Below are 25,879 nucleotides of genomic sequence, written 5' to 3'. Positions count from 1 at the left end.
TTATTGTAATGTCACATGTTTTTATATATCAATTGCCAACATTTGATAAATTTCTCAGATCAATAAACTGAACTGCCAGCTGTTTCATATGGTTGAATCATATATGGTTGACAAAATGGAGATACGTATATGCATTGGGATTATTTTGTTTTATATTCCCAAGTTTTCTTCATCAACACATTATCAAATACAAGAAACGAAAGGTAGGATTATTTGGATTTTTTTTTTAATTTTCAAAACTTTTCATGGTTCTAATAACATGCAAAGTTTAAATTTTGCTGATTTTATGTAAATGCGCAACATATAAACATCAACACAAAAGTTGATTTGTAAATATGACATGGCAGCTGACAATCTATATTGTTTGTTTTATCAAAAAAAAACTTTATGTGTAACTCTATTGAGTGAGTTGTATAGACCTGTTGAAAGTTGACTACCCTATGTAGTTATTTTGTACTATTAAAGTTTTTATATTTTCTCAAACTGTTTCCGGCAATGTCCACGCCATCACTGTCTGTGTAAAAGGGCATATATAGGCAATATGCGTCTGAACACCGTATATTCATAAAGTATTTTGATACACTTGTGTCAGAGACATAGACCTGTTTGAAGCTAGAGTGTGATATGAAAAAGTTTGAGAGGTGCATTTGTATAATAAAAAGACTCAAAATTCGTTTCTGCTAGCAATCAATGATTAGTCTATACAATAATTTCCATTATTAAGCAATATCTGTATGACACAAAAACAAATCTAATTATATTTGAACTGTCTGGCATTAACATTATGTATATGTATATTTGAACTATTTGGCATGGTTCGAACCATATGCACGTGTATATTTGAACTGTCTGGCATGGTTCGAACAGGCCTGTTTTCTTTAAACTTGCAACGTTGCAAAAGCATGATCTTCCAAAAGCAGTACTGTGTATACATTTTTCTCAACTTTCTTCTCTGGAAATGATCATTATTTCGAAGTTTGTCAACACTGATTTAATGTGACACCTGTTACTTAAATCTGTAAATAAAACAAGAATAATGTTATCAGGAAAATTATGTACAAATAGATGTTTATCTTTTTAACGGATACGAAACTGTATAACGCGTCTACAGCTGTCGTTTTCCCCAGTTTATAGAATATGTACATGTATTATAAATAATTATACTTGATGACAAAATGAACATATCCCTGGTCCTGGTCACAGCCGTAATTTTAGTAACCTGCTGTTATCATAAATGAGCTTTATGGCTCATTGTGCATGTATGCATGTCAATAATGACCAAGGACGACGACACGAGTTTTCATAAAATAACCAATATTGATTTTGTAATATATTAAAAACGGTCTAATATGAATATTCGTAAATGTGGTTCCAAGCTATTACACGATAAAATCAAGTTTTATTACTGCAGTTTTGTAATTAATGTTTAGAATTTAATCAATAATACTATAAAATTATATGCAAATTGTGGAGTTTATATATTTTGTTTTCACAGTTAAAACAGAATAGTTTTATCTCCAGCAATTCTGGTAATATATAATACAAAAATATATACCATACCATTGTTATATTACCATTATTAAAAATATAGGACTGTATTTCGACACTCCAAATAAAGACGGTCAGTTGTATCATTGGCCCGAAAATCCGTTATTATATATATATGTATGTTGCTAAATACAAAGACCCAAATTCACTGATCTTCGCCAGTGCTTTTTCACGGTTTCTGTTTGTTGTTATCTCTTAGTTTTGTTTTGTTTTGATAACGAGTTAGAAAGGTTAAGTCATCCTCTTTGTCCTAGAATACTGAGATCAATTCTAATATCAAGACCGAAAAGGATAACGGTCATTGTATGACCCTTCAGATTTCAATAGCTGTGAGAAAATACTCTAAGATTTTCAGTCCTTATACTGATGGTAATTTGATAGTCTAAACATTTATTGAACAGAAAAAATTCCACTGATTTATTAGTTTTGATATTTTTTTCACAGTTACGTATATATTCAGATTCATACTATTTTGTATTTCTCACGCATCTAGCTTTATCAAAGGGTAAGTTTGGAAGTATGTAGAAATACATAGCTTACGTGGTTTTGTTTATGTATACACTGTAGTAATTTCCATGGAATAAAGGATTTATTGCTTAAGATGACAATTCTTTTACAAATTTTAGAATTCCGAACTCAAATCTTGAAATTATGATAGAAAGATAGAAACTATAAACAGCTATAATAATCAGCAAAACAAGATTAAAAAAAGTCAAAATCATGACAGAAATCTGAATTGAAGTCTGTATAGGTCTTATTGCCCATTTTGACATTTTGGCAATTAATTGACAGTTATAATAGATACAGAGAAACTTTGACGAGCAGTGATTATTAGTACAAAGGGTTCTCATGATTAATGGTTTAAATGTCAACTGAATACAAAAGGGAGAACTCCAATTGCAAACATTTAATGCATATTCAGGACGAGAGAAAAAAACAATTAGAAATTTGTAAAAAAGGTTGGTTCTGAAAAGTGGGTCGATAGGAATGAAGGGGTGGAAATTTGGACTGCCACTGGAAATGATGGTATAAACATGAAGAGAAGAAGATGTTTCCATAAGTTCGAAACTGATCATAAATGAGTTAGTTAGCTTCAGATGAAAGTTAAGTTTCACTAATGTTTATTTTCTTCCGTATGTACCGTATAGAAGAGTATTGTACTTTTTATCAGTAACTTCCGATGAACGAAAAGAGTGAGATATCTTTAGAACAAGAGTTTTAAACTTCCTTTAAACAGGATATTTTTTTCTCTCCAATTTTAAAATACTTTTAAAATAAGAATAAAGTTACAGGAGTGTTGATTTTTCCTCTGGATGAAATCTAAACAAGTGTTTAGCTTTTTTTATTTTTAAATTTTCATTTCAAAGGAAGAAAAATCAGACAAAAATATGATCGTCGATATACAACTTCACATAATCTCGGAGAGGATTCTCAGTATGCTCTTGATGAAGGAGCACGTTTCAATCGCAGTAAAATCGGTACATCAAAACGTTTATACATTTTCAAAGTATGCATTCCTGCTTTAAATGGAATTACAGACGTTTTTACTCTACTTTAATTGTTTAATCCCGAAAAAAAATATCCCTTACTGTACATCTTCATCTAGTTCGGTTCACTGATACTGTGGACTTTAACTTAAATCTACTAAGCCAGGTAGAAGGAGCTCACGGGTAGTAACCTCGTCATATCGAGAAGCGTTTAGTACAGTGATTTTGTCATAGTTTGGTTAAGATTAGCATGGTTGTGTTAAGTGTTTTTGATGACAAACAGTGTCAAAATTTAAACATTCGAATAGTTTTTTAAAGGAACTAATGACAACAAATTCAAGCTGGTAAGTATCTTTGTTTATAGCTAATATGTTAGTACATCAAAATTTGTATCATATAGTTATTAATTTGACACAGAATAATGCTTGCGTATGTCAAAATTTAAAAGTTGTGATTCGTTTCTAATGCATAAAGAAAAGTGGTTTGCTTACTGTCTGCTACATCACATATTTTGTTATGATATAAAACTGCCGTCAATTTTCCCGAAAAACAGCCCCTACTGCACACAATTTGAGATTACAGAATATTCGGTGTCATGGTTTAGTTCATTCGTGTCATGGTTTATTTCATGTTGAACATGGTTCAGTTATGTGATTCTATTCGTGAATGAAGGAAGAGTAACGATCAAAATAAACATCCATTATATATATTGAAATACTCTTTTTTAAATCGTTTTATTTGGAATACAAAAGGACATATATACGCACATTCAATGTAGTATTATCCATCCAAGACCAAAATGACGTAGATGTAAGCAACTATATGTCGTCGTACGGCCTTCAACAATGAACAAAATCCATACCTCTTAGCAAGCTATAAAAGGCTCCGACAAAATTATATGTAAAAAAATATAAATGAGAAAACCAGTGTATACAATATTACAAAAACATAGTCATTTCTATTCGTTCGTAATAATAATTGATAAAAGTGGACATTAAATCGGCTTCATTCTAATTCGGAATTGTGATTTTTCATATATTTAAATTCGGAACTTGTGTGTATTTTTTTTATTTTTATTTTAATTTTACTAATAGTTTATAAACCAAAGTTTTAACTGTTGTCCATGTCACGCGTTAACCGTTTTTGTTTCGTGGATGGTTGAAGACTTATTGTGTCCTCTTGATATCGTTTGGTTAGTTTTGTAGTTGGGATACTAGAGCATGGGCGTATAACCCCACATCTCCTTTTATTCATCTGGTTCAAAATAAAACAACAGATATATAGTTTAGTAGAAAAAAAAGTAGAACAAAAATTACTTTTTGACTAGCTGATACGTTTTACAACTTTAAGTAGACGTCTTTACAAATTTTACAAGTGATGCCGCTCACGATATCGTCGACAGAGTCAATTATGGACATACGGAGAAAATAATCTATGTGAAACAGAAGCAGCGCTTTCTGTTTTTGTAATTATTATCTCAAAAGATAGTTTAAAAGAGCAGTTACTATTTAAATCATAAAAGCCAAATAACAAAAATACGGGACTTCGAGGAAAATTCTAAACGGAAAGTCCCTAATCAAATGACAAAATCAAAAACTGAAACACATCAAACGAATGGATAACAACTGTCATATTCCTGACTTGGTACAGACATTTTTTTTCTGTAGAAAATGGTGGATTAAACCTGGTTTATAGCCAGCTTAACCTCTCACATGTATGACAGTCGCATAAAATTACATTATATTGACGACGATGTGTGAACAAAACAAACATGGATGTGTACGGATTGATAATTTAGTCTAAGATGCATGATTTTTTTTATTAGTTGTTAGTGGCTTTGAACTAGCTGTCAGTAACTGCGAGTACTCTCAGATCTGTACTTAGTGTCTTTTTGTTGTTTGGATGTACAAGTACCCGGCCACGTCCACTTTTAATTGTAGTATTTGTATTTTTATTCATCTGATGAGTTAAGCCTCTTTCAACTGATTTTTATAGTTCGTTCTTATGTTGTACTGTTACACCACTGTCCCAGGTTAGGGGGAGGGTTGGGATCCCGCTAACATGTTTAACCCCGCCACATTCTGTATGTATGTGCCTGTCCCAAGTCAGGAGCCTATAATTCAGTGGTTGTCGTTTGTTTATGTGTTACATATTTGTTTTTCGGTTCATTTTTTGTACATAAATTAGGCCGTTAGTTTTCTCGTTTGAATTGTTTTACATTGTCATTTCGAGGCCTTTTATAGCTGACTGTGCGGTATGGGCTTTGCTCATTGTTGAAGGCCGTACGGTGACCTATAGTTGTTAATTTCTGTGTCATTTGGTCTCTTGTGGAGAGTTGTCTCATTGGCAATCATACCACATCTTCTTTTTTATATAAACAGACAAAATAGGTAAAAATGTCAAAAAATAAGGGTACAGCAGGCAACATTGTGTTATAATCTTAATCACTATAAAAACAAAACAAATATTTCAACAAAGAAAAACAAAAAGGCATATAGACAAAGCACATAAGCAAAAACGAAAGACAAGAATACAAAAATTTACCATAGCACAATAACACAATGACGGGATGTATAAGTACCGAGCCACGTCAAATGGATTGGGTCAAAAATAGACTCAACAGCTAAAGTAATAATTTACAAAGACAAATAAAAGAGTGCCATAACACGTCATTGAGGTGACAAACAACGTCAGTACTTAGAATCTATACTTAAAGACCATCGTTTATTATTTGTGAAGTTGAAAAGGATTATTTACCCACAAGGTCTTCCGATGAATTTTTTGGGAAAAAGGAAGAGACGTTCTTTGACATACCACTGGTTCATCAACTTTCTGTTCAGACACTGGTGACGGTTTACAAAGTCTTAGTAGCACCTGCAAGCTCTTGAATATCGAATGAGTTGGGAAATGTATATCCCATAAGCAGAAGTTGGTATATTGCTACTAAGGTTGAAGAAACTGATAATTTTAAAATTAAAATCGTCTCGTTTGTCATAGATTCAGGTAATAAGATGACCGCTCATGTCAAATTCGAGGTATAAGTCTAAATATAAGACAGAGGAAGCCGTGTCTGTTGTTCCTTTAATTTCTATTTTTGGGGGATATATTAATGGAATTCAATCAGAAAAGTCTGGATTGTTAATGGAAAGAACAATATATATGAATGTGAAATTAAATGATCTGGCTTCTTTGATCTTCTTGTTTTTTACAAATGTCTGAAGGAACTCCGACTCATATGAAGATAAGAAGAGGTCGCTGCCGCACAGTTCGCTCCCATAGAAATACCGACAATTTGGTGACAAAGTCTACCTCCAAATTCAACAAATATGTTGTCAATAAGAAACTCCAGCATACTGGTCACTTGTTCCTCTGTGTAGCATGTTTTATTTTTTGTTCACTATTAACAAAATATGCCGTATGGTATCCAAAAGTAATAAATGTATAGCGTGCGCTACCATTTTTATGTTGAAAAGCATTGTAGATTTAAATTATTTCTTTTAGACGATTTTTCAATTACACATAGGGAATGGTGGTATACAAGTTTGAAAAATTAAAAGTTTTTATAGAACTAATTTCAGAGATTTACATTTATTCAGAAGGTCTTTAAGAGATTTTTAAAATCCACATATGGTTAATACCACTACACGAGTAAACAGTTTCACAGTATTTTTGAAAACCCTCTTTCATTGCGGAAAGAATCTTTGTCAATCTAATGGACAATTCTTTCATCGAACATGCAGATGAGCTGGCAATGTACGGCTGTTTGTATGGAATTTTGCGAAGCTTAGGTATCCAATACAAACAAGGTAAGTCCTCCGATTTGCTGCTAAAAGTAATGTTCATTGAAGCTATTAAGGACTTAAGAATCACCAAAATCTCATCCTTGTCAAATGATGTTTTTGTATGTGGGATTACATGAGTGATCATTTAATTCTAATTCTTTTACAAGACACTCGTAGTAGTAAGATTTGCATACAAAGACAAGTCACGAACAGTTAAATTGTTTAATGTACGCTTTGCCAATTACAGCATCTAATTTTGGTTTAAAAGGCTTTTTTTCTTCTTAGTCAGTTGGTAAATTGTGTAACTTCGTTTAATTACAAGCATTTTTAAACAAACTATCAATATTGAGCTGAAACACATATATATTAATTTGGATCTAAACCATGACGAATTTCTAGACACTTAACCGAACCATGTCATAACTTAACCAAACCATAGCAATTTCGATAGTTTGCTTATTCTGCGTTAGTTTCTTGAAAAGAACAATTCAAATGTAGATCGTTTGACTAACAATGCAAATTAAAACATCTTATTTGCTTTTTATTTGCTCGTTTGAAAAGAACTGAGGCAATCGTTCAGGGAAGTAACTTAACACAACCATGTTCATCTTAACCAAACTATGACAAAATCACTGTACTAAACGCTTCTCGATATGACGAGGTTACTACCCGTGGAGCTGTCCGTACAAGTGTTATTGACAGTTGGATCGACAACTAGATTGAATAACACGACACAAGAGTGTCATTCCTACATGAATCCGAACACTCTAGTTAACCTTTCCCTAATTTAAAAAAGAAGGGGACACCAAATGAGAAAGATAAAACCATACATTGAAGAGAATGAAAACCAAATATGGAGCAACACGAACCTCAGATGTTCTGGAAGGATTAAACATTACCCTCTCAACTAAAAACTATGTTGCACATATAATCTTTCATAATTCAAAACTTCAGTAGTAATCATATAATAAATCAAGTGTTTGATAATGTGATATGTTAGAAAGTTTACTGGTCTTTGCTCAGGGTATGTTGCCTATGTAATGAGTTGTGGGGATGAGCCGCAGGAAAAAGTTTCTAATTCTAGCTCGATAAGGTCGAGAAATTAAGATAAAATACATGATAAGATTGATATTGAATCATATAAGTATCTGAAAGTAATCCGATTTCGACATTTTTCACAGATGCGATTAAAACAAAGTCGTAAATGCAACACGTATTTGTCCATGAAGTAAGCATGAAAGATAGAGGGCTATTTTTGTAAAAGAAATATATAATATGATAGGTTTGACCTTTGGCCTTCGTTTAAAAGAAATTTGACTGACTTTTTGACAACCAGACAAAGTATAAAGACCGGATAACAAAGCTTATGATATAGCTGTATATTAGGTATGCGCATTGATAGTCCGTAAGTCTGTTTGAAATTGTCATTCGACTACATGGCACAATTTTATGCATTAAAAACAAAACAGGTAGTTAACGTAGTCACAGTTACACAAAAGTGAGGTGTATTACCTTTTACCCACATGCTTTTTCATATTGAATTATAATAAGATAACTCTTTTATTGCATTAGGAATGACGAATTCTGTGGGTTTATTTTTTTGGTTTGTATTTATTCTTCGTATTTTCATTCTTGTTTATTTTGTTAGTTCGCTTCTTTGGTTCTGATTTAATTAAGCCTCAGTTTTGTATATAGTTATTGTTGTATAACACTAGTTACTTGTTTATATTCTATAAAGACAGAGTTTATTTAAATCCAACAAAGTAGCCCAAATTGGGTAGTACAACCATTCATAAACGTTGAATATGAAAAACATACACGAATGAAAAAATAATATCAGAAAAAGGTCATTATTCAATTATAGACGTATTCGTAACAATTATCAATTTGATATTTACAATTGATATCGCATTTTTAAATGCTTGTCAAATAGAATAATATAAAGATGACATTTGTATCTTCATTAATTAACAACCTAATTGATTTGATATAAAAACATTAATGATTTAAAAAGTCATTAGCTGTCAAATTCATGTACACCGATTTGACTCAAATTCTCATATTTGATTTATTACATACTAAAACGTATATCCAAATTACAAAAAGTCTAAAATAAACAATTTACAATGCATGGACTTGACAATATGTATCAACATTTATTGTGTATTTTTGTCTAGACGTCATCTAATTAACCATCGAGATGATTTCCCAAGATTGCCGACGGTCATATAACCCGATATAAACATAAATATAAATTTAAACAGATGGTGACCACGTGCAATATGATTTTTCTCAGTCTGTTTGGTTTCATATTGTAGGTATACAAAGTATGTTTATCATCGTTGTTACCTGTATAAGAATGATTTTTTGTGTGGATCGAATCAGTCAACCAAATGGTTCATAGTCCAGTCGATTTGTGAAACAATTGTTCAGATTGTGGTAAAAGCATCAAATTTTGCAGAGTGGGTCCATAGCTGAAAATGTTGTCCATGACATATACTATTACTATGCCAAATTTCATGCTTTTACCACAATCTGAGCAATTTTGCCAAAAATCTGCACAAATCGACTGGACTATCATCCTTGTTTCACTTTCAATGTTGACATTCTTTTCCTTTTAATAGCTGAATGCATGCGTAACTCATGTCAAGCTAAGTGCAAGTGAATAATTCATCAACTATGTTTCTTAGCTTATTTTGACAAAATTGAACCAAATTGGGTGCTAAAAGCGAATTATTATTTCACTATTTCACTTTCATTAACGATTAAACAAAAAAATATAATATTTTGATTTTTTTCATATCTCGTAGTTAATGCCCCTTTCAGCTTTAACATTTTTTTCTGAAAAAAAATATATCATTGTGACGTTTATAAAACTTGGGAGACGAGAATACTACAAAAACAAATAAACTTAAATATGTACTGCATTTTAGACGTTTATATATTCTGTATGTTACCGGTACAGTGAACCCTAAGGCATGTATAGCAGTTTGTGATGTGTAAATACGCACGGCAGTCACAATAAGTTTGAATACGGGGTATTTAAGGTTCATCATAACAAATGGACAAAAATGGCTGTGTTTAGACCTCAAAAACTACTCTGAGTACAGACTAACCTGTGCAGTTTGAAGAGTTTTAAGGCCTGGCATCCACTAGACATATAAAAGTTAAATGCATTTTTTGTTTCAGAAAGATAAAATCTTTTTTGGATTTTGATGAGCAGAAGGTTTAAAAATAAACAACTAAGTTGGGATACAACTTTGAGATGCTCCCTCTCAGGTAAAAACTGTATTGTATTGTATTGATTGTCTTTGATTGGCATTGACAATACACAACTATAGATGAGTTAAAGGGTGTAACTGAGTGGACAGATCAAAAGCAATTCAGGTGTTTGTTTATTTTTACACCTTCTACAGGAACGAAAAAAATGCCCATCAAAATCCAAAAGAGATTTTATCTTTCTGAAACAAAAAATGCAATTAACTTTTATATCTCTAGTGGATGCCAAGTCTTGAAACTTTTCCAACTGCACAGGTGAGTCTGTACTCCGAGTAGTTTTTGAGGTGTAAATACAGCCATTTTTGTCCATTTGTTATGATGAACCTTAATACATGTGTTGAAGTTTCCTAGGCTCTTTCCTCGTATAATATCCCCAAAATAACTGTTTTGGTGACTTTATAAATACGCAGTCACGTCCGGTCTAAAAGGGAGCGTTAAATAAAATAAATAGGTACATAGTTAACAAAACGCTCATAGATGTACAACATATTTTCTAAAAAAATCTTGCTTTTGTACGTCAACTTGACTGTATGAGATGTACATATACGCAGTATAACCGGTCTAATTAAAGACATTGACTCCGAATTGGATAAAAAGCTTGAAACTGAGAATAACTACACCAAACCATGCTGGTTTAATCTCCCTTTTATTTACCAAATCATAACTATGACAGTCAATCACAAAAATTGTTAAAGTGAGGATCGTTTGAAAGTTGCCAACACATTTAGAGATTGTTTGTTTTTATTTAGTTGAAGTTTAGTACAAACTCATACTTAAATACACCAGGCCTATCACTAAGTACGCCATACTCGCTTTGCGTCTAAATAAGGGACTCACCATCGATGCCCAAATCAAAGCAGTTAGAAGGCCAAATAAATCTTGAGCTTGAAGAGCCTATAGTACAATCATATTGTTATACCGTCTTTCTTTCAAGAGGTCTGATATATACAAATGTACTATTAAGGCTTTTTTCAGCTTTGAATACAATTTTGTTGTTATTGTTAGGTGACTTAAGTTAAGTACAATGTGATATCAATACTCGAAAGTCTTGTAAGCTAACTTGGAAATTGAAACAATCAAAAGCCGTAATTCAAAGAAAAACTGAGAAAACCATGACAAAAAAGGAAGAGACAAACACCAATCCGTAAAACACAACCCAGAAAACTAAATTTTATCAAATGGGACCAACGGTATGCAAGAGTATTTCCTTTTCTTGATACTTACCATAAACACACTAAGAATTCAAGACCTCCGGATTAAGGGATCGCATCGTTTCATTTTTTATCATGATAAGCGGCACAACAAACAAATAATAACAGTGAAATGTCCTAATGATACAATCAATGATCCACCAAGGCCAGGCCAAATTTATGACAAATATATACCTTGTTTGGAAGGAATTAGAGAAAAAAAAATGGCATTATAGATGTTGCGGAAATATTTCATGGACGAGATTTAATACAAAATGATAAAAAAATAGATCTCATATTTGAACACATGGTTGTCTTTTTTTATATAATAGATGCTTACGGTGTCTTATTACCTGCTTTTAACGATGGCACATTTTGGGCTTTTTCAAAGTTTGACTATGAGCATTGGTGATGAAAATACATAAGATGGCTATCATAACTAAATAATGACTACGGTTGTTATAAGTTAAAATGAAATAATGTGTTTAGACACCAGTGTCACAGTTTTATTGAGAATTTCCAGAAGTTGAACTTTTAAATTAAGTTAATGTTTCAACAATGGTCTCAGTTATTATCAAAGTTGAAACATAAATTAGACATTCAATTTTTTTTTTATTTTTAATTTTTATATTTTAGTTGTTTTAGGTATTGATGATTTTGAAAATGCAATGTTTTCACAGTCTCGTGTCAAGCATGCTATTTATAAAAAAAAAATGTTCCTCTTAGCCATCAGTGTCTGATCCAGGGTTAGGGGAAAGGTTGGGCTTAATTATCCATTATCTAAAAATATCTTTTTCTAAAGTCCTTTTGAGGTATGATTCCTTTTCAAGGCTATGTTGATGGCAGGTTCAAATTAAATTTTTTTGTGCGATTCCAGTGCCCCCTGTCTCGACATGTGAAAACAAAACACACAATGAAAACCCTGGTGTATGACGGTCGGACTCGCATTGTTCTGATAGTCTATTCATTTCCCGATTTTGTTTTGACTTTATATTTTTTTGTAACCTAGGGAAGGGTTAAATTTCTGAATTTCCTCCCTGTATGCAATTGCTATGTGCGTTTATCCTACATTAAACTGTATTTCATTTCTCTTACAAAACCTTTAATCTAAGTTGTATCTTATAACATATTTTAAATACCTTGCTACCCTTGCCATGTACATAATATATTGTATTTTCAGTACCTTGCCACCTTTGCCATGTACATATTGTATTATATTTTCTGTACCTTGCCATGCACATATTATATCATATGTTCATTACCTTGCTACCCTTGCCATGTATATACACCTGACATTACATTTTCAGTACCTTGCCACCTTTGCCATGTACATGTCATATTATAATTTCAGAACCTTGCGACCCTTGCCATGTACATATTGTATTATAAATTCTGTACCTTGCCATGCACATATTATATCATATGTTCATTACCTTGCTACCCTTGCCATGTATATACACCTGACATTATATTTTCAGTACCTTGCCATGTATATATTGTATTATATTTTCAGTACCTTGCTACCCTTGCCATGTATACATCTAACAATATAATTTCAGTACCTTGCCATGTTCATATTATAGTTTAATTTTAGTACCTTGCCATGTACATATTATAGTATAATTTCAGTACCTTGCCATGTACATATTATATTATATTTTCAGTACCTTGCTACCCTTGCCATGTCTACATCTAACAATATAATTTCAGTACCTTGCCATGTACATATTATATTATAAATTCAGTACCCTGCCATGTACACATTATATTGTATTTTCAGTACCTTGCCACCCTTGTCATGTACATTTATCTTATGGGGACAGTACATCCGACATCACAGTGATGTGGGCTACGGAGAAGAATTGCAATTCTACGCTAAGTTATGGAACCGATCCATGGAATTACCACAGTACTATTGATGCTGACATGACACACTTCGATCATCCAATATCGAATGGATTGACATGCATTTACAGAGTACAATTAAAGGTAATGCAAATTTATTGTCAGGGCAAAAAAATCCACAGAATAAAACCGATATACCATCTGTGTTTAAAAGATGCACATATTTTATGTTGATGATACATTGCGATGTCAATGTATGCATGTAATAACTCAGGACTCAATACTGGATAGTATATTTTTTTTTTATTGGATAAGATATTGCCTCTTTTACACCACGAAAGAAATAAAGCATTAAACAAGCAAAATAATAGACGATCGAAGAAGAATTTGGGTAATCAATAGTAATACACAAAAATGCAGAGCGATAAAAAGACGAATACACATCAGTTCTTCTTAAAACATAACGCAAAAATTAAATATTGAGGAGTATTAGTATCCGAAGCCTATCAAAATATAAACTGTGTGGGATGGAGGATGACGTCAGATGCCCTGTAAAGGTAAGAAATTCTTGTACCACTATTGGCATCTGTCGTATTTTGCATGGCAGATATTGTGATAATTCACATTCGGTGGTGTAACAATAACAAACTGGAGTACATGATTGTGTTTACGGGAATTGGAACAAATCTGTAGACATATGTGTGTCGCGCATATTCCATAACGGCCAGGCAAGTCATGATGACATCCGTCAATTCCCAACAAGCACACACTTCAAAAACCCCAAAGAAAGACATGTAGAGTTCATTATACGATGTAAAACAAAATACAAGTGCCCATTTAAAAAGAAAAATAATAATAAACAGAGACTATAAAAGTTCAGCTATCAACGCAAAATTCTATAACGGAGTAAACCTAAGATATATCTAAATATGACCACTATCAAGCCCCTGACTTTGGACAGGCTCAATAACTTGAGGCGGATTTTAGACTCGGTTTTGATTACCAATATTTGTTTAATCTCGGTTAGAAGTACATATAAAAATAAGTCTGGAAAGACCCTTTACCCTGTAAAAATTCTGATTTATAAGTAAACTGTATAAGGGACGAAAAAATACAAGCACAAATAGAACAATACATAATAATCAGTTTCAATTAATGGGAGATTTTAACTGTGATTAGAACATATTATACCGACCGCATGAGACACCGATGAGCAGCCAAGGTCCTTAAACAAGTCCATTGTAGTATACCGTTATCCAAACTTAAAGAAAGATGTATGACATGGAAGAATTTAATGTAATCCTTTTGTTGATTGGTATTTGATATCCTTAACAGAATCTTCAACCAAATACAACATATTTCTACAGACCAACAAGTGGCGGAATCAGCAGTGGACCACATTTCTTCAAAACACCAGAACCGGCATCGGTAAGGATACTTGAATAAATAATAACACATATGAGAGAAATAAAATGATCTCGTTGGAAAAAAAACTATTTGTGTTCTTTTTTACTCTGTTTATCAGAAAACTTGTTTGTGTACATTCTCTATAAATTAAAGCTTTTACTATATTACACACGATATGAAAACCATGGATGGAATAATGATTCCCGTCTGTCACACATTCGCAAAATCTTCTTATCAATTAATGAAAAAAATATAGACTCTTCATCTCTAACTTTGATTAAACATTTATTTAACTGAGTTTAAAAATAAGACCCATTGGTGACCTTGGGCTTTTTTCTGCTCTTTGGTCGGGGTGCTGTCACTTTGACACATTCCCCGTTTCTATTTTCTATTCTATTTGCACACTGTTGGCTATTTTTTAGTTCTCGTTTTTTGGTTTTAAAGCTTCCATGTATTTCTGATTATATAAACAACAGGAACGCAGAGAACTCTTTATATTAGAATTTTGATTTGTTTAGAACTCTCACATTAAATTTTATTTATGCCAGTGAAAAGATCTGAAGAATAATGAATTTTAATATTTAAAACACTTACGAACAGAGCATAACACCAGAGTTCTTGATCTGTGGAAATCATGGTGGGGACGAGGTAGACAGTGTACCATACATAGATACCGAAGTTCTATCTGGACAGTACGATGCAGTCCTACATGTTGGGAACTTTGCACCAGACCTAAAAGTAAGATGGATTAATGTTCTTGTTTATGTTTGAACGGAAATCTATCAGTCAATGATAATTACAAATAAAACTTGTTTATATTCTCGAATAAGATCTTGTCTGAAAATGTAATAATATATTTAAGCAGGAATTCACCAAAACTTTTGTATTAATATTATAAGATTGAAAAATCTATATGCAATATTTGTTTTAATTTTCAGTTTAAAATCATTGTGCAAAAACGATAAGGATTTCAAGTAAGCATTGTTAATTTAATAAATATTAAATTTTTCATCGACATCATTAAAGAACAATTCTTTTATTCTAGAACAAGACAGATGACAATACAACGATATGCTACCCACGTGTAAGCTATTTATACACAACTTCTATTTCTGTACCTTTTGTATTTTCTGGAATTCTGACAGTTGATTGTAAGCTAAAAACGAGATTTCTTTAGGTGTTCTGAAAGAAATCAATACAAAATTCAATAGAAATCGGCTGATGGTTAAATTATGAATTCAACACTTTATAAATTTCATGCTTCCGAAGCGCTTTTCTTGATTTACCTTCATTGGGAAATATCTGAAGGCCAAGGATGTCTACGAACAGAATGAGGTAAAGAGCTATATGACCAAAAAGGACCTAAAAATGATAGTAAATCCATCAAAGTTAAACTTTGTCTTGGGGAGTTGAAACCTTACCTTCTTAATTATTTCTAAATTTATAAACTGACAATTTAAGAAGGGTTTATTATAAGTCATGTCAGTATCGAAGTATTAACTACTTAGCCGATGAGACTCCCGGGGACTGATAGTCCACCAGCATCGGTGCTGTAAAAAATGAAAAACAACACGTTATAAATGCCATGCATCCGAAGCGCTTTTCTTAATTTAGCTTTATCGGGAAAGCTGAAAATGATTTCATTGGAAATGGTTTTTGGTTCCTAACAGTACAAAAATGCATAGTTTTATTTATCAGTATCGAAGCCCAACAACTGGACACTTGCTATTCGACCATTAATTTTGTCATTTGCTGCCTCAATTCCAAATGAATTGTCTTTACTGTAGTATTTGAAACACGCCACTGAACATTAAACCATACTGATATTTATATTTTACTTCATTTGTATAGTCTGGAGATTTTTACATGTCAATGATGTCAAACATGGCTTCACGGATTCCACATATGGCAACCCCTGGAAACCATGGTATGTTAAAATACAATAGTTCAATACATTTATATCGGTTATTAAAAATTAAACATTTCTTTATATTCAGCTTTTGCATGATATGCTGAGCTGATTAGTAAATCGAGTTAACATATTTGTTGATGTTTATTACCGTTTTCAGGATATTATTGCATCAAATCCTTTACAATCTGAATTACAAATCGACAAATTTAAACCAACAGAGAATTTCGTTCTAAAGCTCAGTGTTCAATTAAACATCCATGATTCCATTTATGTAACGTTTCTGTACGTGAATTCCCCCCAGCCTCGAAATAAAGCTAAAGAGTTGTATGTAACCTGATGGTGTAATGCTATCAGAAGATTCTTCATTTGCCGCATAAGAGTAATTTGATTTATTTTCATAAACAGTAACAGGAGATTTATTTAGCCATTACAGACATTGGTTTTCTATGCCTGGAACATCGTGGCCAATGCCCCTTGACAGAATGTGGTACAGTTTTGATATTGGTCCAGTACATTTTATCAGGTAGATATAAGCACGAATTTCTGTGCATACACGTGAAATGTTACCTTCCCAAATATCCGGTCTCTTTGAGATTAGTTGAATCAATTGATCGAAAACTATTTGTGGAAAGTGTGATCATCTTCATATATCAATACAGTCATACGAGCAAGATTATTATTACATGTACATAATTGAAAATATGTGAAAAAAATCTCGTCGGTTTATTCATTCATTATAAAATATTCCTACCTGAAAAAATTCATAGCAAAGAAATTATTTATTGTTCTATTCAATAAATCGTAAAAAGTGGGATAGTTTTGAATGTAATGCAAGGCACATTGCTAAATGTTGATTATGAACCAAAACTATTTGACAAAACCATATATTTCCATACTTTATTAAGAACCACACTTATTCCAATAACAAAACAACCGAATCAGAAATTAACTAGACTTTTGTTGAGTTTGATGATTGATATACAAGCAGGCAATCGTTTCGTCTTCCAAAGGACCGAAATACAGTAAACCTAAATCCATGGAAACACAACTTCAAAATAATAATTGACTCAATTGAGGATTATGCCAGGCAATAGACTAAACGCGAAAAAGAAGACATGGATACTCTTTCCAAATGGGTTAAGACAGTTGATACAAATTAAAAAATGAAACCACTGAATGGGTCTATTAGTACTCATGCAACATCTATCTTCAAAGATCCAAAGTTTGGTAGCACCTGCCCTATCTCAATAACAAAATGTTGTTTTCCCCACAGATAAAGACCCGGACAACATCGTTTGTGTGTGTAAATCACATTACATAAACTGCTTGATAACGTAGTAAGGGATTGACAGTTCACTTGGCATCTCAACATATACTTCCACTACACATATAAAAGGGGAGATTCTGAACAATCATAGGTCTGTTCTATGTTCCTTTGGAATTTTAACCAAAGATGAAGAACTGGATTTTCCCTCACTATACTGGTTACCGAAATTATATAAGTGTCCTTACAGACAACGTTCTATTGATTGTTCTGCCAAGTGCTCCACGAAACCTCTGCCCAAACTATTAACATGAATTTTATCAGTAATCAAAGTTGGGATTCGGAATTACTGTGAAAATACATACTAGTACTTTAGGGGCAGTGCGAATCATATGTGGACACTTCAAAGATTAGTTAGAGTACATACAATCTAAGTCTCTTTCCTCTTGCATAAGTATCAACACATTTGACTTCTCTACCCATTTACACTAGTAATACCCGTTCTTAAGTAACTCAAAGACATATTGTAAAAATTAGCCCAGCTTTATATCATTAAAAAGAATGGCCAGTGTAGGAACACATATCCTTATTTAGGAATGAATAAATCATAGTTTGTAAATAAATACTCTGAATCAAACAAACACATATCTGAAACTGGTTTCATTTATACATGCTAGATTTTTTTATTGACAACATATTTGTTACGTTTGAAGGACGTGTTTTTAAACGAACAATCGGCATTTCTATGGGCACCAACTGTGCACCTCTTCTGCATATTTGTTACTTTATTGATATAAGAGAGCTATCATACAGGAGCTTCTTGGGAGGAATGCAATAAAAACAAAAAAAACTAGCATAATCCTTTAACTTCACATTCCGCTATATAAATGATGTTCTCTCACTAAATAATTCAGTTTGGTGACTCTATTCAATCGATCTGGAAATAAAGGATACCACAGATATAGTTAAATCTGCCTCATATCTTGACTTGCATCGAGAAATTGACAGTGATGGTCGGTTGAGAACAAATGTCCAACGGGATGATTTCACCTTCAAAATTGTAAACTTTCCATTTTTATGTAGCAACATTCCAGCAGCGCCTGCATTTTAAATATAGATCTCCCAGTTGATACGATATTCCAGAGCTTTCGTATCCTATTATGATTTCCTTGCTAGAGAGTTGCTGCTCACAAGAAAGCAATAGGACCAAGGGTTCCAATTGATAATGTTGAAGTCTTTCCTTCGAAAGTTAATGGGGCGCAATCATTTGTTGTTCCAATTGTTGTAATACCGATCCCGTCCTCTCTTTCACGATTGTGACATCACTAAATGAGAAGTATCACCTAATTTGTATATACACTTAACAACATGGCGGATGCAACTAGTTGAGCAGGACCAGAGCACCTGATATTTTTTGGTTTTGTACGTGTTGCTAAGTCTTTAGTTTTCTATGTAGTGTTTTGTGGACTTGTTTGTCTTTTCGTCATCTTTTAATTTTTCCATGGCATTTTCTCTTCGATTTATGAGTTTTGAATGTCTATTAGTATCTTTCGCCTCTTTTTTTCTATACCTCCGAGGGTACCCCGGAGAATAAAAGTTTGCTCATGATTGGCTGTATGGGATGGCTAAACTTTGAATCCGACGGGTAAGGAAATGACACGACTTCTGTACGTTAAGGAACACTTGCAACAGCTCTTGGAGTGGCCTGCTTAAGGCAAAATTTCTGGTTATACCCAACAAACCCACCCATTTCAAGTGCATACCTACTTCCCTCCCTTCATCTAGGTTGTCCAAATTTGCAGAATGAATAATTAGATTATTGTTAAATTTTCTCGTTCTGATATGCATGCATTATTAGCCAATAAACGTATAAAGATATATAGTACATATATTGTAAAATATCTGCCACCTGAGTAGATATCTAGTTCCAATCTGAAAACATATTACTCTATTATAGTATACTTTTTTTCATTTCATAGCTATTCGACAGAAGTGTATTTCCTGGATAACGAACTATACATACAAGCACAAAATAATTGGTTGATGCAAGACCTTACTATAATAAATCTGAATCGTTCAGCTCACCCCTGGATTGTGGCCTTTGGACACAGACCAATGTATTGCTCTAGTGGTGATGACTGTGCTACAGCAGATTCTAAAGTTCGGAAGGGGTATGCATGACATATTTGATTAAACCAATATATTACTTCGAATGCATTAATTTTGTATTTTGAACAATTAAAGTTAGAATGAAGGCGATAGTTAAACTTCAATATGTCAAGTTCTGCAAAGACCAGGGGGGATTAGTTCATCGATTGTTTTTCTATACTTGCTGTCGTTAACAACAATAGCTTTGCTTAACTAAGGAGTTTACATACACTAAATTTTACGGTAATATTGTACTAAAAGTGCGGAAATCACTATGTGATCTGTGTAAACTCATCGAACCTCTAAACAAACTTATTAGTAAAGGTTATCTTACCAATGTTGTAATTAGATCTTTGAATATAGTTTACATTGGCACAAATATCGATTTTGTCATCAGCAAATTAAAACATAATTAAATTTGTATCATTTTCAAACGGTTTTTTGGGATGTATAAATACACATCCACGTTCATTTTCTATATAGAGATTACTCTATCTATATATTACATTATACATATTTATTAACAGGTTAACTCCTAACTATCCTACTGCCTGTCGATACTTTTATTTTGGCATCTAAAAGCCTCGTAGGGAAAATATTATGAAATTTCTTGATCACTTCGGTTGATCCTTTGATTGAATTGTCGGTGTATTTTTCACTGACGAAAACGCTTGTTCTTACGTATTTTTCTGTTCTTTGGTGTTTTTTTTAGTTTTGAAGATCTTGTTCGTTATATGCATAAAAACATTCCAAATTTTTATTTAGATTAGAGAATCTATTTTTTACCTACGGAGTTGATGTCATTATACAAGCACATGGACATTCTTATGAAAGATTGTTCCCATTATACGAAGGACAAGTTTTGAGTAATGACTATAACAATCCTAAGGGACCAGTTCAACTAATTACCGGAACATCAAATGATCATGTAAATGTAAAGAGTGAAACAACTCAACGTAAGTATACCAACCAGTAGGTACCAATAATACAAATTACGAATCACCAAAAGGAAAGAACAGAACAACTCATTCTATAGTTACCTTTGGGCATTAGAGACAATGCTTAAAACAAGATATGAATATAATACAAAGCGTATGTAATAGCAACAGTTAAGCACCAGAAATATCATAGGGTGAAGTACTAAAAAACTCATCGTTAGTGTACCAATCCTAAAACACATTTGGCATACACCATTACAAGGAAACATAAATGTTTATACTCAAGTTACAAGACATTGAATAGTTTAGGAAGTCGCATCAATTTTAAAGTTACACTTACTGGACCCAATTTAGGATTTTTGTTATATTTTTGCTTGCCTCAAACAGAATTATGAATTTATTCATGAAAAATTCTAACAAAAGATTTTTTTTCGTTTTATGATAATTCTTTTATCTTCATCAATGATACCAGGCTTATCACTTGGTTCGATACGCGCGTTTTGTCTACATCAGACTAATCAGTGGCCCTCGAATTAAAAGAGTTAGAAACAGGAAATAGAATTCAAAGTTGACGAGTATTAAAAACAAAAACAAACAAAAAACCACGAAGTTGTGCCAAATACGCCTGAGGAAAATTTAATACGGAAGAGTAGTAAATATAATATGGTCCCCTATGCATATGCATGATCCAGTGTTTCTAATAATAAAACAAAACATACTGATGATTAAAACAAAACACATTTACAAAGTAATGCTAATCATAAATATTTGAATCTGTGTTAATGAAATATATCTACCCAAGCAATACACTCTGATTCTGTTGGATATGGAAAATCTAAAGGCACAATAAAACTCATCATAGATACCATTTTTATAATTTGTTACGCCAGATGCGCCTTTTGTGTTCATAAAACTTATCAGTGACACTCGAATAAAAAAATTGGAAGATAAAATCAAACACGCTTGAAGAGCATTGCAAACCAACAATTCCCAAAATTTGTGTCAAATACTTCAAAGGCCATCAATACATGGGAGAAAAAAAACCATTAGTGATTCGAATTCAAATGACCATATCAATGCAATGATCATTCATGCAACACAAAGTACTGACTACTTGGCTGGTGATACAATCTGGGACGAAACATTCACCAGCATGCGTAAAATTGCTGAGCAGTCATTGCACTTATGAATCGAATTAGGATAAGAAAACACGAAGGGATCTCAATTAGAATACCTAAATCTCCAAAAACGAGGCGATAGTCTTATCTCTTCAAATATAAATATAAGAAGATGTTGTATGATTGCCAATGAGACAACTTTCCACCAAAGACCAAATGATGTAGAAGTTAGCAACTTTAGGTCATATATGAAAGTTCATGTTAAGATTATGTCGGAAGATGTACTCCTACTGGTACTAACGTTTCTTTTGTTGTTTTTTTGTGTTTTGTTATCTGGACGCAGATGATTTACAACAGGTTCTGCTTCAAACTTCAATAAATGCTTTACTTTAGATTTTTAAGGTAATTTCTATTGACAGTTAAAAGATGATAAGAAAAGTATAAAGCCTCAACTAGTAGTTTTTTACATTGTTAAAGATTTGATATTATCAAACTCAGAATATTGTTTTTAACAGCATGGTCTGCTCTACGTATTGGAGGAGAGGGATTGAATAGTTTTAGTAGAATGAAAGTGTATAACACCACACATCTATTGTGGGAACAAATATCTCCCAAAGACAAAAAACTTTTAGATTCCATCTGGATTACCCAGGAGCACCATGGTCCATTTATAGCTCCTAAACCCAAAGAACCAGTAAGCAAACCTAAAGTTAATATTGAAGGTGACACCCCTGCTAGTAGCAAAGATCAAAGTGAAGAAAAAATTCCCAGTAAAGCCACGGACACAGCTTCTTCAACAGGAAATGAGAAAATTTCTGGAAAACCGTCTCCGGTCGTTGAATTCTTTGATCAGACATCGAATAAAGTTTTAGTTGGTGTTGGTGTCGGAATTATCTCACTCGTACTTTTAGTAGGTGTTGTCTTATTAATAAAAAAGAAACAGAGAATAAGAAGTTACAGAAGATGGGACGCTACTGTCGATTACGGAAGGAAATTCTATTCAGCCTATTCACAAGTAGGAAAAGATGAGAAAGACGGAAGTGATTTTGAAGTAGACTCGACAGAAGGCAATCCATCATCAAAACTTTTAGCCGATAAATAATGATAGAAGGCATAGTCATCATAAAAATTGCGCCCACGGAGAACTGCTCAAAGGAGGGATGTGTTTGAACCTCGAAAAAAATTATTAAGACTAAGAGGAGGTCGTGATGTTATGAAATATCACAGAGATTCTGCGGGTTCTTTAACACGAGAACTCATTATGAATTATATATAAGTCATTATAATCAACTATCAGTGAAGAAATTTTTCATCCGTTTCTCATCATTTTTACTATTAAACTTAGTGCTTTACAATTTTGTTTAGGAAAATTCAATGTCAAACACCAATACTAGTATAATGTTTAAGTGTGTTTTATTACTAATAATTTATAAAATTGACGATAAAAACTTTAATCGTAAATCCTTAAAAAATAGCGTCAGGAAAATAATAAGAAAAAAACTAATTTTTGTTTAAATAATAACGGAAAACAGACGAACACAATTAGTATGGGGATTTTATAAAACTATTCGTTGTAAATAGTTAAGGAGAATTTATAATATGTGGAATGTATATAGAATAGTATTCTGTTTTATACCTATGAAATATTGTGGACAAATGTAATAACTTGATTTAGTATATATATATATATATATATTTTAAACCAGAACTGTCTAATGTTGAAGACCGTGATCTAACCTCAAAGTGTCCCTTAGGATTTTTGTGTCGTTAGATTGTATATCCCACATCTTCTTTATTCATATCTGCTTTCAAATGTTAATGCTTATGTACTATTAGATTGGGATAAAATTCAACCTTAACAACTAATACGGATCATTTTTGTCTGTTCCCTTAAAAAGTTAATTCTGATGTTTTGTGTCTGTTTTTTTTTTATTCATGATTCCTATTATCTCTCAATGTGTTAAAACATTAAATCAGATCATGACTTTACAATTTCATTGCGTGTATGGATTTTGTGTCATGAATTAATGCACTCTACCCATTCTTTTCAATTCGTATTGATAGTATCAGGTAAAGCTTCTGGATCAACTGTTTTTGGCGGAAACGTTTTGCCTATCTTTTATTTTCTATATAGTGTTATGTAGATTAATGTTTGTCTTTTCTTTTATTCATTTGACTGTGGAGTTGTCTATCTTTCATCGATATGCTTTTCGGTTGCCCCTTGTTGTCTCTCAACTTTCTCCATCAATTTTGTTGAAATGATTTTTGTTAAAATTACATTACCTTTTAGATAAGATTGATATCAACTACTTAGTACTTTGTAAATAAATTCTTTAAAAAATTACAGACAATTTTGTTCGAGTATATCACAACATGTAATATTTTGATTTAATATTATATTCAATTGGTGCTACATAGGTTTTTGTGAAGAGAAAAATGGGCATGAAAAGACTGAATAGTTCTAAGGTCATTTTAGTTTGATGAAAACAATAGTCGGTCAATATAATAGGGGTAAAATGGATATGACAATGTGTTGTTGCAGTTTTGACAATGACAAATACCAACAAGACGCTATCAAAGTGTGATATTATTAGTGAGAAAAAAAATGCTTATTGCTTATATAAAATAAATATAAATCTGTTCATTTTTTGCAAAAAATTTACTCGAATATTTACCCAAAATTTTATCTCTTCTAAATTCTGATGTTTATTGTGGTCATGTTGTTATAGCTAACAAAAAAATATTTCCATTAAAAATGAAGGTCAGTAATATTCAATAACTGTCACCATAAATTTTCAAGCATTAATCTAGTAAGATTTGTAATGGTGTATACTAGAGAGAGAGAGAGAGCGAGAGGGTGATGAATATTTGTTTGATTTAAATGCAATTATATTAAATCATGTAACCAGCGTTAATACGCGAGACAGGTGAGTAGGTATAATTGAATTGCATATTCAGTTAATTGATTATACGGAATACTATTTGTGCATTATGACTGTTGTTTTTCAATGTAAATAGCTTAAAGTATACGATCAGAAGATACGTTAGATATTTTTTGCGTTGCATTATTAGTGAAGTCGTAGCAATAGGGATCACTGCCTATCATATTGTATCGCACGTTGATCGTCGTTATTCGCGACTCCTGATGATACCAAAGAGATTTGCCTAATATTCTGCGGAAAGTGCACTTTTACTTTGATATAGGATTCGTTGATTTCTGCTGGCCTTTCCCATAACCATAATATGATGTTTTAAATTTGTTTGTAATTTAGGGCATACATCTTTAACGTGCAACTTCTCAAAGACCACTCGATAGAAATCAACCAAAAATACACAGACGAGGCACAGACTCTTCTACATGTAATGCTATCGCAGACCTTCTATTTCAATATTTCATCTCATAGCTGTAGTAGTCTATCGAGTAATCAAAAAGGCAAATTGAACAAGACAAATTGGTGTAAAATCCACCAACTTTGCATTCATACCCCATACAGCAAGGACGGTTAGGTACTTCAAATTGAAAGTTTTGGGTTAATGGTTTCTTGCGTTTTCTATGACAAAATAAGAAACGGAAGTGATGTGTCCATGCATCCTAAGTACCAATTAATATAATATCGGATTGAAATTTGTATGTACATTCATGACAAGCTTTTAACTTAATAGATTTCAAAATGTCTGGTGGGATATACTATTATTTTTTGGTTTTGTTTCATAGTAGTTATTTCCAGGATAAGTGTATTTTTTCTAAATGAAATGTGTATTTTGCTATGAATTAATTCAAACGCATCGTTATTGAATATTAATAACAATACCACTTAAGGTATATTGTTTTGAATGTTCATTACTTTTAATACAAAGAGGAGTTTCTTCTTTGTTCAACCCACGCAACATTTTGTCCATATTTATATATCTATATGAATTAAAAATTATTTCTGTTACGATGTTTTTCTTAAGATGTAGG

General features: G+C 32.4%; 1 protein-coding gene across 1 annotated transcript; it reads left to right on the top strand.

Moving 5' to 3' along the window:
• The first annotated feature begins 71 nt into the window (after positions 1 to 71).
• On the top strand, positions 72 to 25,856 carry LOC127700394 (acid phosphatase type 7-like). Its single transcript, XM_052203841.1, has 10 exons — positions 72 to 203; positions 13,067 to 13,275; positions 14,467 to 14,559; positions 15,139 to 15,276; positions 15,584 to 15,622; positions 16,390 to 16,465; positions 16,856 to 16,973; positions 19,694 to 19,885; positions 20,628 to 20,818; positions 22,434 to 25,856. Exons 1-10 carry the CDS (start codon positions 89 to 91, stop codon positions 23,018 to 23,020), a joined length of 1,758 nt encoding a protein of 585 aa, XP_052059801.1. The 5' UTR covers positions 72 to 88; the 3' UTR covers positions 23,021 to 25,856.
• The last annotated feature ends 23 nt before the right edge of the window (positions 25,857 to 25,879 follow it).

Source organism: Mytilus californianus, unplaced genomic scaffold, assembly GCF_021869535.1.
Source record: "Mytilus californianus isolate M0D057914Y unplaced genomic scaffold, xbMytCali1.0.p SCAF_5, whole genome shotgun sequence".
In the NCBI taxonomy this organism is placed as follows: Eukaryota; Metazoa; Mollusca; class Bivalvia; order Mytilida; family Mytilidae; genus Mytilus; species Mytilus californianus.
This window is presented reverse-complemented; position numbering and strand designations above follow the sequence as displayed.

Excerpts from the sequence above, each read along its gene's own strand:
- LOC127700394 (XM_052203841.1), top strand. The coding sequence starts at position 89 with ATGGTTGAATCATATATGGTTGACAAAATGGAGATACGTATATGCATT. Across the intron at positions 15,623-16,389 it reads CAACGATATGCTACCCACGT|TCTGGAGATTTTTACATGTC; the intron begins GTAAGCTATTTA and ends TCATTTGTATAG. Across the intron at positions 19,886-20,627 it reads GATTCTAAAGTTCGGAAGGG|ATTAGAGAATCTATTTTTTA; the intron begins GTATGCATGACA and ends ATTTTTATTTAG.